This window comes from Palaemon carinicauda, chromosome 12 (genome assembly GCF_036898095.1).
Source record: "Palaemon carinicauda isolate YSFRI2023 chromosome 12, ASM3689809v2, whole genome shotgun sequence".
NCBI lineage: Eukaryota > Metazoa > Arthropoda > Malacostraca > Decapoda > Palaemonidae > Palaemon > Palaemon carinicauda.
Window position 1 is genome coordinate 43,927,383 of NC_090736.1, and position 12,008 is coordinate 43,939,390.

Genomic DNA, 12,008 nt, shown 5'->3' on the forward strand with positions numbered 1-12,008 from the left:
TTTTGCCTCGTGCAATTATTAGACATTCAATGTAACAACTTTGTGAAGACATTTATTTTTTGGAATACTTTACAGTGCATAGGCCTATGTATCCTTAGTTGGTTCTTTGCTGGACAATGATCATTACAGCCTTCATTTTATTCCTGTATGTTGAACAGGCTGACATAAGTCTCTTTTTATAATTTATTTATGAAAAAAATTATTTTAATATTCCTGTTATTAAAATATGTTATTTTATTTGTGCATTGCTTCTTTGGTAATTTATGTATTTCCTTTCCTTACTGGACTAGTTTTTATACCCTCTTGCGTTACCAACTAGGGTTGTAGCTTAGATGATACAATGAAAAGTTCATATAATTACAGACGGTCATAGCCCCCAAGCATAGTTTGACCACCGGAATAGCCAGCTAAGAAAGAGCCACATGAAAAGTGCACACGTGTTGCAGTATACACTTACAGAACAATGTACGCTAAACTATCAGTAACATTATTATCATCTTAGAAGAAATTACTTCTGAATCTAGCAATGTATCTCATTCCTTCGTAAAATTAGCCAGGTTAATATTTTACAATCTACGATTTTGGTGTGCTTCGTTTAGTCTCCAAATCAACGAGAAGCTCCAAGTTGGAAATTATATGTTTTATATTTATCCCGATTACAAAATATTGTTTACCAGCGTACCTGTGCCGTCGTTAATTACCTCTAAATATTTAGATAGATACGCACACGCGCGCCTTCGCGCGCACACAGAGATTCAACCCTTCCTCCTCTCCCTGTTCTATCTGCAACCGCTGGTTCAGTAATATATGGGAGAGTATGCTTTCAAGGTGCATCTCTCGGGTTATCCCCTTTCACCAGGGAATGACCTTTTCTCTCACCCTTACCATGCTCAGAAATAGCAGGTATAATTATACTTTATTCAGAACAAGAATTCTGTTCATGGTGAAGTTAGAATGCACGTATACCTCTATCCATTTTGAATGCCAAAACATCCTTCGAGAGTGTTGCAGTAGGGAACCGTTAGCCTGACACTTAACGGTCAAACTGGCAGAGCCACACTTACGAAAGTTTCAAAATCTACCACACTTCGATAGAACTGACTTCATGTTACGAACGCATAAAGCTAAAATAAACTTCAACTTTTCAAAATATTTCGCTAATGGTTATCGTTAGGAAATACTGCAACAACTACATTTGTTCAGCAATAATCCTCTAGAGCAGTGGTTCTTAACCTTTTTCAGTGTTCGCACCCTTTTCAAATCAGCAGTCAGTTCTCGCACCCCCCCTGGATTCTGAATATATGAAAAAGCTAAAAATACAAATTTGATGTAATAATAAAACTTTTTTTTATTCAATATTCATTCATGCAGTTTAAAGTTCTTTCAAGAGAAAAAATTGTGAGTATATATCAACAAGAATATTCATTTTTATTTGGTTCAAAATTTCATTATACTTTGCCTGTACTGCACTGTAAACCTAGTGACTTTGTTGTTGCTGTATTTTCGCCATAATGACATCAAATCTTAGTGTCTTAGTACTGAGTGCTACTCGCATGTCATGTTCAGAATTCAGCCGATTTCTGCTTTTCGTTTTGATGTGAAGTAGACAAGAAAATCCTTGCTCACACAAGTAAGTAGATGCAAAAGATACCAGCACTTTGAGTGTTTTCGTTGCTATTGCAGGGTATGCTTCCAGCTGAGAAGCCCAGAAGTGGTCCAGCTGACTATTGGTGAACTCCATTTTGTTTCCACGATTGTGTCTCATGTCGATGAGGTCTTCCTTGATGCTGCCATTATCATCATCATCTTCCAAATTCTGCATGAAAGGGTTCAAGATCCAGTTATTACAGGCTTGTAACTCTCCACATGAGAAGTAACCATCAAAGGAAATACACAGCAACTGCATATGTTCAACAATTTTTGCAACAAAGGTGGGAGGCAGGGTAGAATTTTCTGTGACAGTCTCTTCCAGGCAGAGGAAATTTACCAAATTCCCCATCTTCTCACGCTTTATCCACAAGACTAGTTTTTCCTTGAATGCAGTCAATTTCTCGCTTGCAGTCACAATGTTAAGTCCCCTTCCCTGCAGAGAGAGATTGAGTTCATTGAGTGCTGAAAACACATCAGCCAAGTAGGCAAGCATCTGAACAAAACTAGGGTCATTGAAATGTATGGCCAGTTCTTGTACCCCTTCACGGAGAAAATGGTGAATTTCTCCTCTCAGTTCAAACACACGAGATAGCACACGGCCACGTGACAGCCACCTCACTTCAGTATGGTACAAAAGCACAATGTGTTCCTAGCCTACTTGCTCACAAAGTGACTGAAACAATCGATGATTCAAAGCCCGGCTGCCAAAAAAATATAAAGCGTAGGTAAAAACATATATTTTCTTCAATATTTCACAGGTATCCTCGCACCCCTTAGGAACCAGGCTCAGAGCACCCCCGGTTAAGAACCCCTGCTCTAGAGTGACCGTCCCGTTTCTAAATTTCTTATTCCTGATATTAATCTTTGGCACCGTCGTTCAATTAGTTCATTATGCATGTTGCATAATATTTTTCATAATTCTGACCATCCTTTACATTCAGGTCTTCCTGGGCTGTTCCATCCTGTTCGTAATACTAGATATGCAGATAATTCTAATAGTCAGGCCTTCTCCATCATGAGGCTCAATACTACACAGTATTCTAGAAGTTTTATTTCAGCTGTGACCAAGTTGTGGAATGATATTTCTAATCGGTAGTTGAATTAGTAGAACTTCTAAAGTTCAAACTTGCAGCAAATGTTTTTATGCTGAACAAGCTGACATAAGTCTTTTTATATGACTTACCTGTTTTGACGTTGTTACTGTTTTCAGAATAATTTATTGTTACTTTTTCCCATCTTATTTATTTCCTTATTTCCTTTTCCTCACTGGGTTATTTTTCCCCGTTGGAGCCCTTGGGCTTATAGCATCTTGCTTTTCCAGCTAGGGTTGTAGCTTGGCTAGTAATAATAATAATAATAATAATAATAATAATAATAATAATAATATTCAATCTAAAATAATATTAAGTCTCATTGACTAGGTTGACAAGTTGCTTAGGTCAGGCAATGAGAAGATAAGAAAAGAATAAACGAATGTTGAAAATTATACAATTACGATTGATTGGATCACCTAAGGAAACAGAGGTAGATCAATTGAGACATTGGTTCTAGTTTTTCAACAACAGTTGTTGAAGTTTTTAAAGCATGCACACACAACCACGCACACATATATACGATATGATAGACAGTATATGTATATTATTATTATTATTATTATTATTATTATTATTAATATTATTTTTATTATTATTATTATCAATTGCTAAGCTACAACCCTAGTTGGAAAAGCAGAATGCTATAAGCCCAGGGCTCCAACAGGGAAAATAGCCCAGTGAGGAAAGGAAACAAGGAAAAAATAAATATTTTAAGAATAACATTAAAAAAAGATATCTCCTTTTTAAACTATAAAAACTTTAACAAAACAAGAGGAAGAGAAATTAGATAGAATAGTGTGCCTGAGTGTACCCTCAAGCAAGAGAACTCTAACCCAAGATAGTGGAAGACCATGGTACAGAGGCTATGCCACTACCCAAGACTAGAGAATAATGTTTTGATTTTGGAGTGTCCTTCTCCAAGAAGAGCGGCTTACCATAGCTAAAGAGTCTCTTCTACCCTTACCAAGAGGAGAGTAGCCACTGAACAATTACAGTGCAGTAGTTAACCCCTTTGGTGTAGAAGAATTGTTTGGTAATCCCAGTGTTGTCAGGTGTATGAGGACAGAGGAGAACCTGTGAAGAATACGCCAGACTACTCGGTGTATGTGTGGGCAAAAGGAAAGTGAACCGTAACCAGAGAGAAGGATCTATTGTAGTACTGTCTGGCCAGTCAAAAGACCCCATAACTCTCTAGCGGTAGTATCTCATTTAAGCACATACTTGGTCAATACACACACACACACACACACACACACACACATATATATATATATATATATATATATATATATATATATATATATATATATATATATATAAACTGTGAGTGGATAGACATACTGAGGCCTTTGTTCTTCCTTGGACTGCTAACGGCTATTATATATATATATATATATATATATATATATATATATATATATATATATATATATATATATAATATATATATATATATATATATATATATATATATATATATATATATATATCTATATATATATATATATATATATATATATATATATATATATATGTATATATATATATATATATATATATATATATATATATATATATATATACATGTGTGTGTGTGTGTGTGTGTGTGTGTGTGTGTGTGTTAAAACGTTTGGAAATGACAATATATCTCTGATTTTTTTTTCACCCTGGATTTATAGCGTATTGATGATAACCCCTATAAAACTTATAAAAATGTTGTTTACCAAATGTTTGGATAAATAAAGTCAATGGGAATCATATGTGATAAATAACAGATATATATTATATTTGAATGGCATAGGCATACCATAAACTCATTCACTCAGATACTACGTATTTTAAGAATAACTTTGACTCCATGGTACAAAATTTTTGTACTGTATTGAGATTCGGTGCTTTGAATCGGTATCTTAACGTATCCAATATGATAATAAGTATTAATACATAATTTACATTATCATCCGCATCTGGAATACTTGTAAAATCAAAAAGGCCTTTTCCATCGAAGCTATTAAGAAAGTACTTAAGGCTCAAGCGTCACTTCAGCCCCTCCCCTCCCAGACCCCATCTAGTCGTGAGGAGGGGAGGACGTTCGGTGACGTGGCTAAAGGAACGCTCATTAAACACTCATTATTTTGTTGTGTGCTTGCACCAAACGCAGAACATAAGACAAGAGATAATATTGACCCGAAGATGGTTTAGTAAGAAAGAATGAAATATGACACTTCAGTGGGATTTTAAAGCATTTACGGATCAACGTGAATGTTGACTTTACAATAACGTTAGAAAATGGCGCCAAATGTGTTATCGAAAGCGCATTGCTTACATCGCTGTTTTTTTTTTTTTTTTTTTTTTTTTTTTTTTTTTTTACTGTTGTCTTGGTACGAAGTTTTGCAACATCAATGATGTTAGTGACACGTTTTTTCCAACTTCAGACAGAGTCCCGAAGGTTAAGTCCTGAAGGTAAGCAATTTGCAATGCAATGGTTGTCATGTGAAGCAAGTCGTTTATCCATTCTTACCCGAGAAAGGGGAAACTTAAGGTAGAGGCTTCATGGTTTGAAATTAATCAATTATGATTATGTTATAAGATATAATGGTGATAATTAGAACAATGCTAATAATGAAAATCAGCAAAGGTGAGAATAATATTAATTGTCTAATGTCGATAACACCTTAGGTTCAAATTTAGAGATGATAGGCCGAGTGTTAGGGTGTTATTGATATTCAGTAATGTTTTAGTCTGTCTTCTTCTCTCACTCGTTTATTGTGACATTTTCCTTGAACGAACTTTTTCATATTGATAACAATTTCTTTTGTATATGAGTAAGCAAAAATTATGTTCCGGAAAAGAAATGAGCTAGACGTAGGCCTAGGGTTCGGCTTGAGGGTGAACACAACCTTTTAAACATTTAATGAGAAAAAACAAGAACCTGCTCTTTTCAAGACCTGAATTTTATGAAATCCAAATGCAATATATGCCAGTGCAAGATATTATGCAGAAATCAAAGATTAATTTTCAATGAGTGACTGAATATTTCCTATCATGCAGTTTTCCCGCCAAGACGCATCCTGTCGAAACATGCATTTTGAATCGAATGATAACATGAAAAGGTTTTATATTAGACGTTTTGAATTATGTTTATTCATGATACTTTGTTAGTAATTCTACCAATAATATTTATGAAGGTATAAATAATAAAAACTTCGCTTCTTATTGCCAGGTGAATGAATGTGGTAAGCAATGCGTCAATCAATTCGCATCCCATAACGGAGAGTGTCGCCATTATAAAGAGCAGTGTGTGTGTGTGTGTGTGTGTGGGGGGGGGGGGGGGTTGGTGTCAGTGAACGTCACGTGGAGGACTGTAGGTGTTACTTATGGGTATTATAAGCGTTCTTTCGGCCCTTGGCTACACTTGATTTAAATATTTCTCTATCTTCCTTTCTTTCATCTTGTCTAATCCCTAACTTTTACTTCTTCAAGCAGCTGGGAGATTTTCTCTAGTGGCACTTAAGCACTGAATGACCCCAGGACCTAGTGCTTGCTCATATAGGCCTAATTTATCTACAGTTAGTAAACCCAATTTATTAAACTTAATTTCTGCCAAAGAAACCCTATAACATATATGGAAATTATTCGTGGTTCATTGATAAACTCGTCTGTTGAACTTGTGGGCAAATTTGCTTACACCATTGGCCTAAGAGATGTTTTAACTATAAATCAATACGAAGAAATCGATCGAGTAAAAAAAAATTAAGATGTTATGGTGAATAGAAACAAAGATATAAGATTTTATGTTTTTTCCGTATTTAACTTATGTGGGTTTGTGTTTAGTAATTGCGGAAATAACTTTATAAGAAATGTTTAGTTCTTGGACACAAAACGTTCATGAATACGACGGTGTATTCATATTTTGGAGAATGTGACTTCAAAAGAGACAGGAAAGGTTTGTGAGAATATTTTGAATGTTACCGTAACCCATTTATCATTCTTGTTTGTGTTGGCTGGGAGGTGGTTATGGTGGTGGCCGTGGTAGTGTTTAGGCCAATATGCACGTTACTTAGCAAGACATCGGAAAGCTCTAAACTGTAATCATGTCGTTAACCGTTGCATAAAAAAAATAAAACTTATACCATTTACCTTTTTTGCTTATATTTGTATAAGGTATTATTTCTGGATGTATATATGAATAGATTAATCTTCTGGGTCTATCTGCCATCTTTCAATGAGGTTAGAACCACGTCTACAAACTTACCCACGGAAACAAAGTAATATCGCTGGTTTTGTTTCTCTATTTAAATTGATTTTTTTTACCATAAACATGAAATTTACACACACACATTTTATATAAATACACACACACACACACACACATATATATATATATATATATATATATATATATATATATATATATATATATATATATATATATATATATATATATATATATATATATATTGCGTGCGCGTGTGTGTATTTATATACAATGTGTTGGATTAATGAATATTATATTTTGTTTTGACATACGATAAAGGTTCTAAACCTAACACGATGGTGTAAGTAGATTTGATTTTACGCAAATAAATGAAAAAAGCCCACCTTTAATTTTTCAGGTTTGTTACAAAGCATCTTCAAGGACTAACGGTGAACTTTTTCATATTCCAATTTTATTTTGTTTTTTCATATAACGTACTTACATATTTTGTAACAAATGCTTTGTTTCTATTTTTTGGGGACTAAAGTAATTTCATTTTATTTTTACAAGCTTTTATTGATTAAGACGAGCCTTACAGATATATCATCATAATAGATGTTGACATCATTTGTATAAAACTTTAACTCCTGAGCACTAAGTAGGCAAAGCGTTCTCAGGAGTCTAAATTTCCCGCTAAAACCTGAAGAGGGTGAGAAGGGCTCTCATGACGCCTATACTTACAACTCTCTCTCTCTCTCTCTCTCTCTCTCTCTCTCTCTCTCTCTCTCTCTCTCTCGTAGAAAAATTAAATCGTATATGATCATTCTAGCTAGAAAATACTACATGGTCAGAGTTATGCGTTATTATTTTGCAACCTTCGGCCATACGTAGGAGTGGAATGACGATCTCGGGGACTACTGTAGATCAGTAGCTCTTAACCTTTTTATTATCACTCCTCCTTCAGTGGTTTGTTCCTCTCTCCATTACTCCTTATCATTTACAGCCAAACGTATAAAATTCCTACCCAATTTCAATTAAAAAAAGATATACATGATTGCTTTTAGTTATATTATTGAACATGAATTCTGTAGAAACATTATTGGTATAGAGTCCTTTCATTATACGTCATCAAACTTCCGGTCCGCCATCTTGGAGGACAAACAAAGACGCGTTCAGTGAATAGCTGTGGTTGAACTGTTGAATAGTTAGCCATCTCATCACATTCACATTCACACAATGCCCAGTTTTTGCGCTATTGTTGGCTGTGGGAATCGAGGACAAAAAGATGACAAGAGTTTCTACCGCATACCGGCAGTTATTCAGAATCAGGACAAAGATACAGAAGAATTATTCAAGCGCAGACGTGACTTGTGGTTGACCAGAATATCACGGGCTGATCTACGTGAATCCTCACTACCCTACGCACGTATCTGTTCTGATCATTTCTTATCAGGTCAGTCTCGGCTAGGCCCTAAAAGTATCATTATTCCTGTGTAAACATGCTATATCCGATCGCATGGGTGACTTCACAAGTATCATCCTCAGTTCAGTGTGTAGTGTATGTGGGGGAGGGGGCATTTCAATTTTTAGATATCAAAAGGGGCATCTCAGATTTTACATGTTTAAAACACATGATGTAATACGTCAGTGTGGAAGAAGAAGCTAGCGTGAGATTTGCTGTAGTAAGACAAGATCATAACAGGATGCGTTTTGCAGGTCTCAGCAATGTAACATTTTTATGAAGCATAAACACAAATACATACCGTGTGAAAGAGTTGTGTCGCCACCGGATGCAGGTGTCTTCCTAGATTAATGTAGAGTTTACATTAAGTGTTTAAATGCTGAGACAACTAAATATACGATATCTGTGATATCGATATTTTAGGCAGTTCTTATCAATACTTCACCTGGAATGGTCATACGACCAAACCTGCTATACTTCTGTGATGGAGATGTTAACACTGTTGTTTTTAAAGAATAAACCCTTTTAAAGTTAACTAGATTGACTTTACTTCAAGACTCAACATCCCCACAACACATACTCAATGTGTGTTAATAACAGTAGCACACTAATAAATGGTGGAAGCGATAAAACTCTAAGAATCAGAGATAGATCTTCAAGATATCAACAATAAAACTCTAAGAATTAGAGAAAGATCTTCAAGAAATCAACAATAAAACTCTAAAACCAGAGAAAGATCTTCAAGAAATCAACAGTAATTAATCTACAATTTTGACTAAATATCATAGTCCATCGAAGAGGAAAACATTTAATGAATGTTATACATACAAACTGATGAACTGGATCTTCAATCAACATCCTAGGAAACCCAAGGACTGACGTTCAACGCTTACAAAACATATCCAGGAAGCACTACATTCAACGGAAATCGGACCGAATACATTCACCCAAACATCAAGAGAGAGAGAGGAAATCGGACCGAAAACAACCACCCAAACATCAAGAGAGAGAGAGGGGATATGACGACATCACACAAAACCATATAAAGCTAAGTACAATTTTCTTATTCATTTCAGTATTGAGCAGTGAAGTGTAGTTATCACGATTCGTTAGTCGATTTTTACCGGAGTGAGTGGTTTGCTAATCTTTTATTTTCCTTTCATTAAAGGAAACTGTGTTCAACTCCGAATTCTCATCTAGAACTCTTTCTCTCTTTGTGCTAATTCCGTTTTTTTTCAGAAATTCTCGGGAAATATCTTTGTGTTCCGTTTTCTTTCAGAAATTCTCGGGAAATATCTTTGTGTTCCGTTTTCTTTCAGAAATTCTCGGGAAATGTCTTGGGATTAGTAGCATGGTTTTGGGGAATTTTGTTATAATCTTTATCATTGAGTGTTTATGCATTTACGCAGTGGACGTCTGTATTCATATAGATATTTTGATAGAATTGTAAGGGGTCGAAGAGATAGAAAAAGAAATACAGTAATCATGATGCCCCCTGTGAGCCCCTCCCCTGGACCTAGTGGCGCTGGACAGATAAATCCTCTCCCGATTGTGACGCTTGTAAATGCCAGGTCGGCAATCCTTCCTTTTCAGGGTCGGGTTAATGGGTTCTTGCCTCAAAATGTGGAGTCATGGATTTCATCTGTCGATGCCCATTTAAATGCCAAACAAATCATAGACCCTTTTGTACAATTACAAGAAGCTAAAAGTTTTATAGATTTTTCTAAGGGGGATGCGAGTGCATATTTAAGAGGTGTTTCATTTCAAGAAGCAGTTACCTGGGATGATTTCAAAGTTAGGTTATGCGCGGTCTATGGGGGTAAAGAAGCCTTGGATGTAGTATTAAGGTTAAGAAATACACTTAATCAAGCCACTATGACTCGGCTTAATGTTATTGAGAGAGCAGCTCTCATAGCTGATAGGCTTAATGAATATCAAGATATTTTAGGTAATTCCACTTGGGTTACTAGAGATAACATCTCCGTGAAAGATTTTTTACGATTAATGTATATATTTTGCATGCCACTTATGTTGCCTGAAGCTTTAGTGCGGTGTTTTGATAAAAAGTTAACGCCTGCAAGTACGGAATTGGATGTATATAAACAGATAAAGAAACACATGTCTAAGTGTCCTGACCTCGATCCCGTGTTAACTCAAGTTTTTGCAAAGAATGAAACAAAGCCACAACAAGTAAATGTAGTTAATAATAGTCAAGTTGCGGGAATGACGTGTTATAATTGCAAACGTCAAGGTCACTTGATCGCGGACTGCAGAACGAAATTTTGTTCGATACATAATAGTTCGACTCATTCATATAGTCAGTGCTACTCGCGTAAGACACAACAGAATCCTTGAAATACACAGTCAATTCCACAGTCAGTTCCATATGGAAATAAAAAGAAAAATCCTCATTTTAACAATAAGAAGAAACAGCCAAGCGTCAATGTAGTTCAGAATCCGAAACAAACAAACACTTCTTCGAATAACACTGAGCCTGGGTCGTCAAACCAGAACTCGCAAGGTCAGACTAATTTTCAGAATGTGCAGAGCAAAGCAAATACCACATAATTAACTCCAGTGGGGAAGAGAGTGATGTTGGGTCAAGGTCATTCAAGTCAACATCAGTAGTATTGAATAATCAATTTAATGTTTTATCAGATCATTGTGAGGCAATAGATTTTCCTATGAAACACACGGCCGAATTAAGTAAATCAGTGCATGCTCCCGTAGATTTGCAACGAATTCATACAATAATAAGCCAAAATGAGTTACGACCAACATTTTATGCTGTAAATTTAGAACACAAATCATTTACGTTATTTTTTGACTCTGGTAGTCCACGTAATATCATGGATTTGAGGACACATCATTTGTTGTTTTCGAACTTTCCGATAGAAAAATCCGGAGTGAGACTCTCGGGTATAGGAAATAATGAATTAAATGTAATAGGCATAACTCATGTTAAGTTCAAGGTCGGTAAGCGCACGTGTGCCGATACATTTGTTGTTGTACAAAACATTGATATGTATCCGGCTGTAATTATAGGATACCCATCTATGGGAAATCAAAACATTATCTTAGCCCCTGCCAAGCACGGCGTGTATATCAAAGGAAAATTCTATAAGTCTTCTAATACCTTAAAATCAGTTTTGGATAAAAAGGAGACGACAAATGTAACCGTAACGTATGTTGAAGAACCAATAACTTGTCTCACTAATAAAGAAATAATATACGCGACCCAGCAGAATTCTCGTTCACCCGTAATATCATCTTGCACGCAATCTATCGAGCCAAACGTTCCTTCAAATTTAATAGTGCAAATAAAGAAATCATTACCGGGATCTGAAATATTAATCTTTTCCGACACTTTGAAAACTAACGGATTGTCTGTCACACAAGCTATTTATACAGTAGGCTCACATTGACAATGTAATATTGAAGTCTGTAATCATTTAAATAACACTTTAGTAATTCACAAAAATCAACATATCTTGGATGTAGAAGTTTATAAACATCGTATTCTTACCGTTGCTGAAATCAATCACGCTCAATCAGTTGCGGATGAATCCCTTTTGCAATCTATTAAAAATAAAATCAATAAAGA

General features: G+C 35.4%; 1 protein-coding gene across 1 annotated transcript; it reads right to left on the reverse strand.

Annotated features, from left to right (window-relative positions):
* Positions 1-1,477: 1,477 nt before the first annotated feature.
* Positions 1,478-1,999, reverse strand: LOC137650788 (protein FAM200C-like). The gene has a single exon (XM_068383943.1). It carries the CDS (start codon positions 1,997-1,999, stop codon positions 1,478-1,480), a length of 522 nt encoding a protein of 173 aa, XP_068240044.1.
* Positions 2,000-12,008: the final 10,009 nt, after the last annotated feature.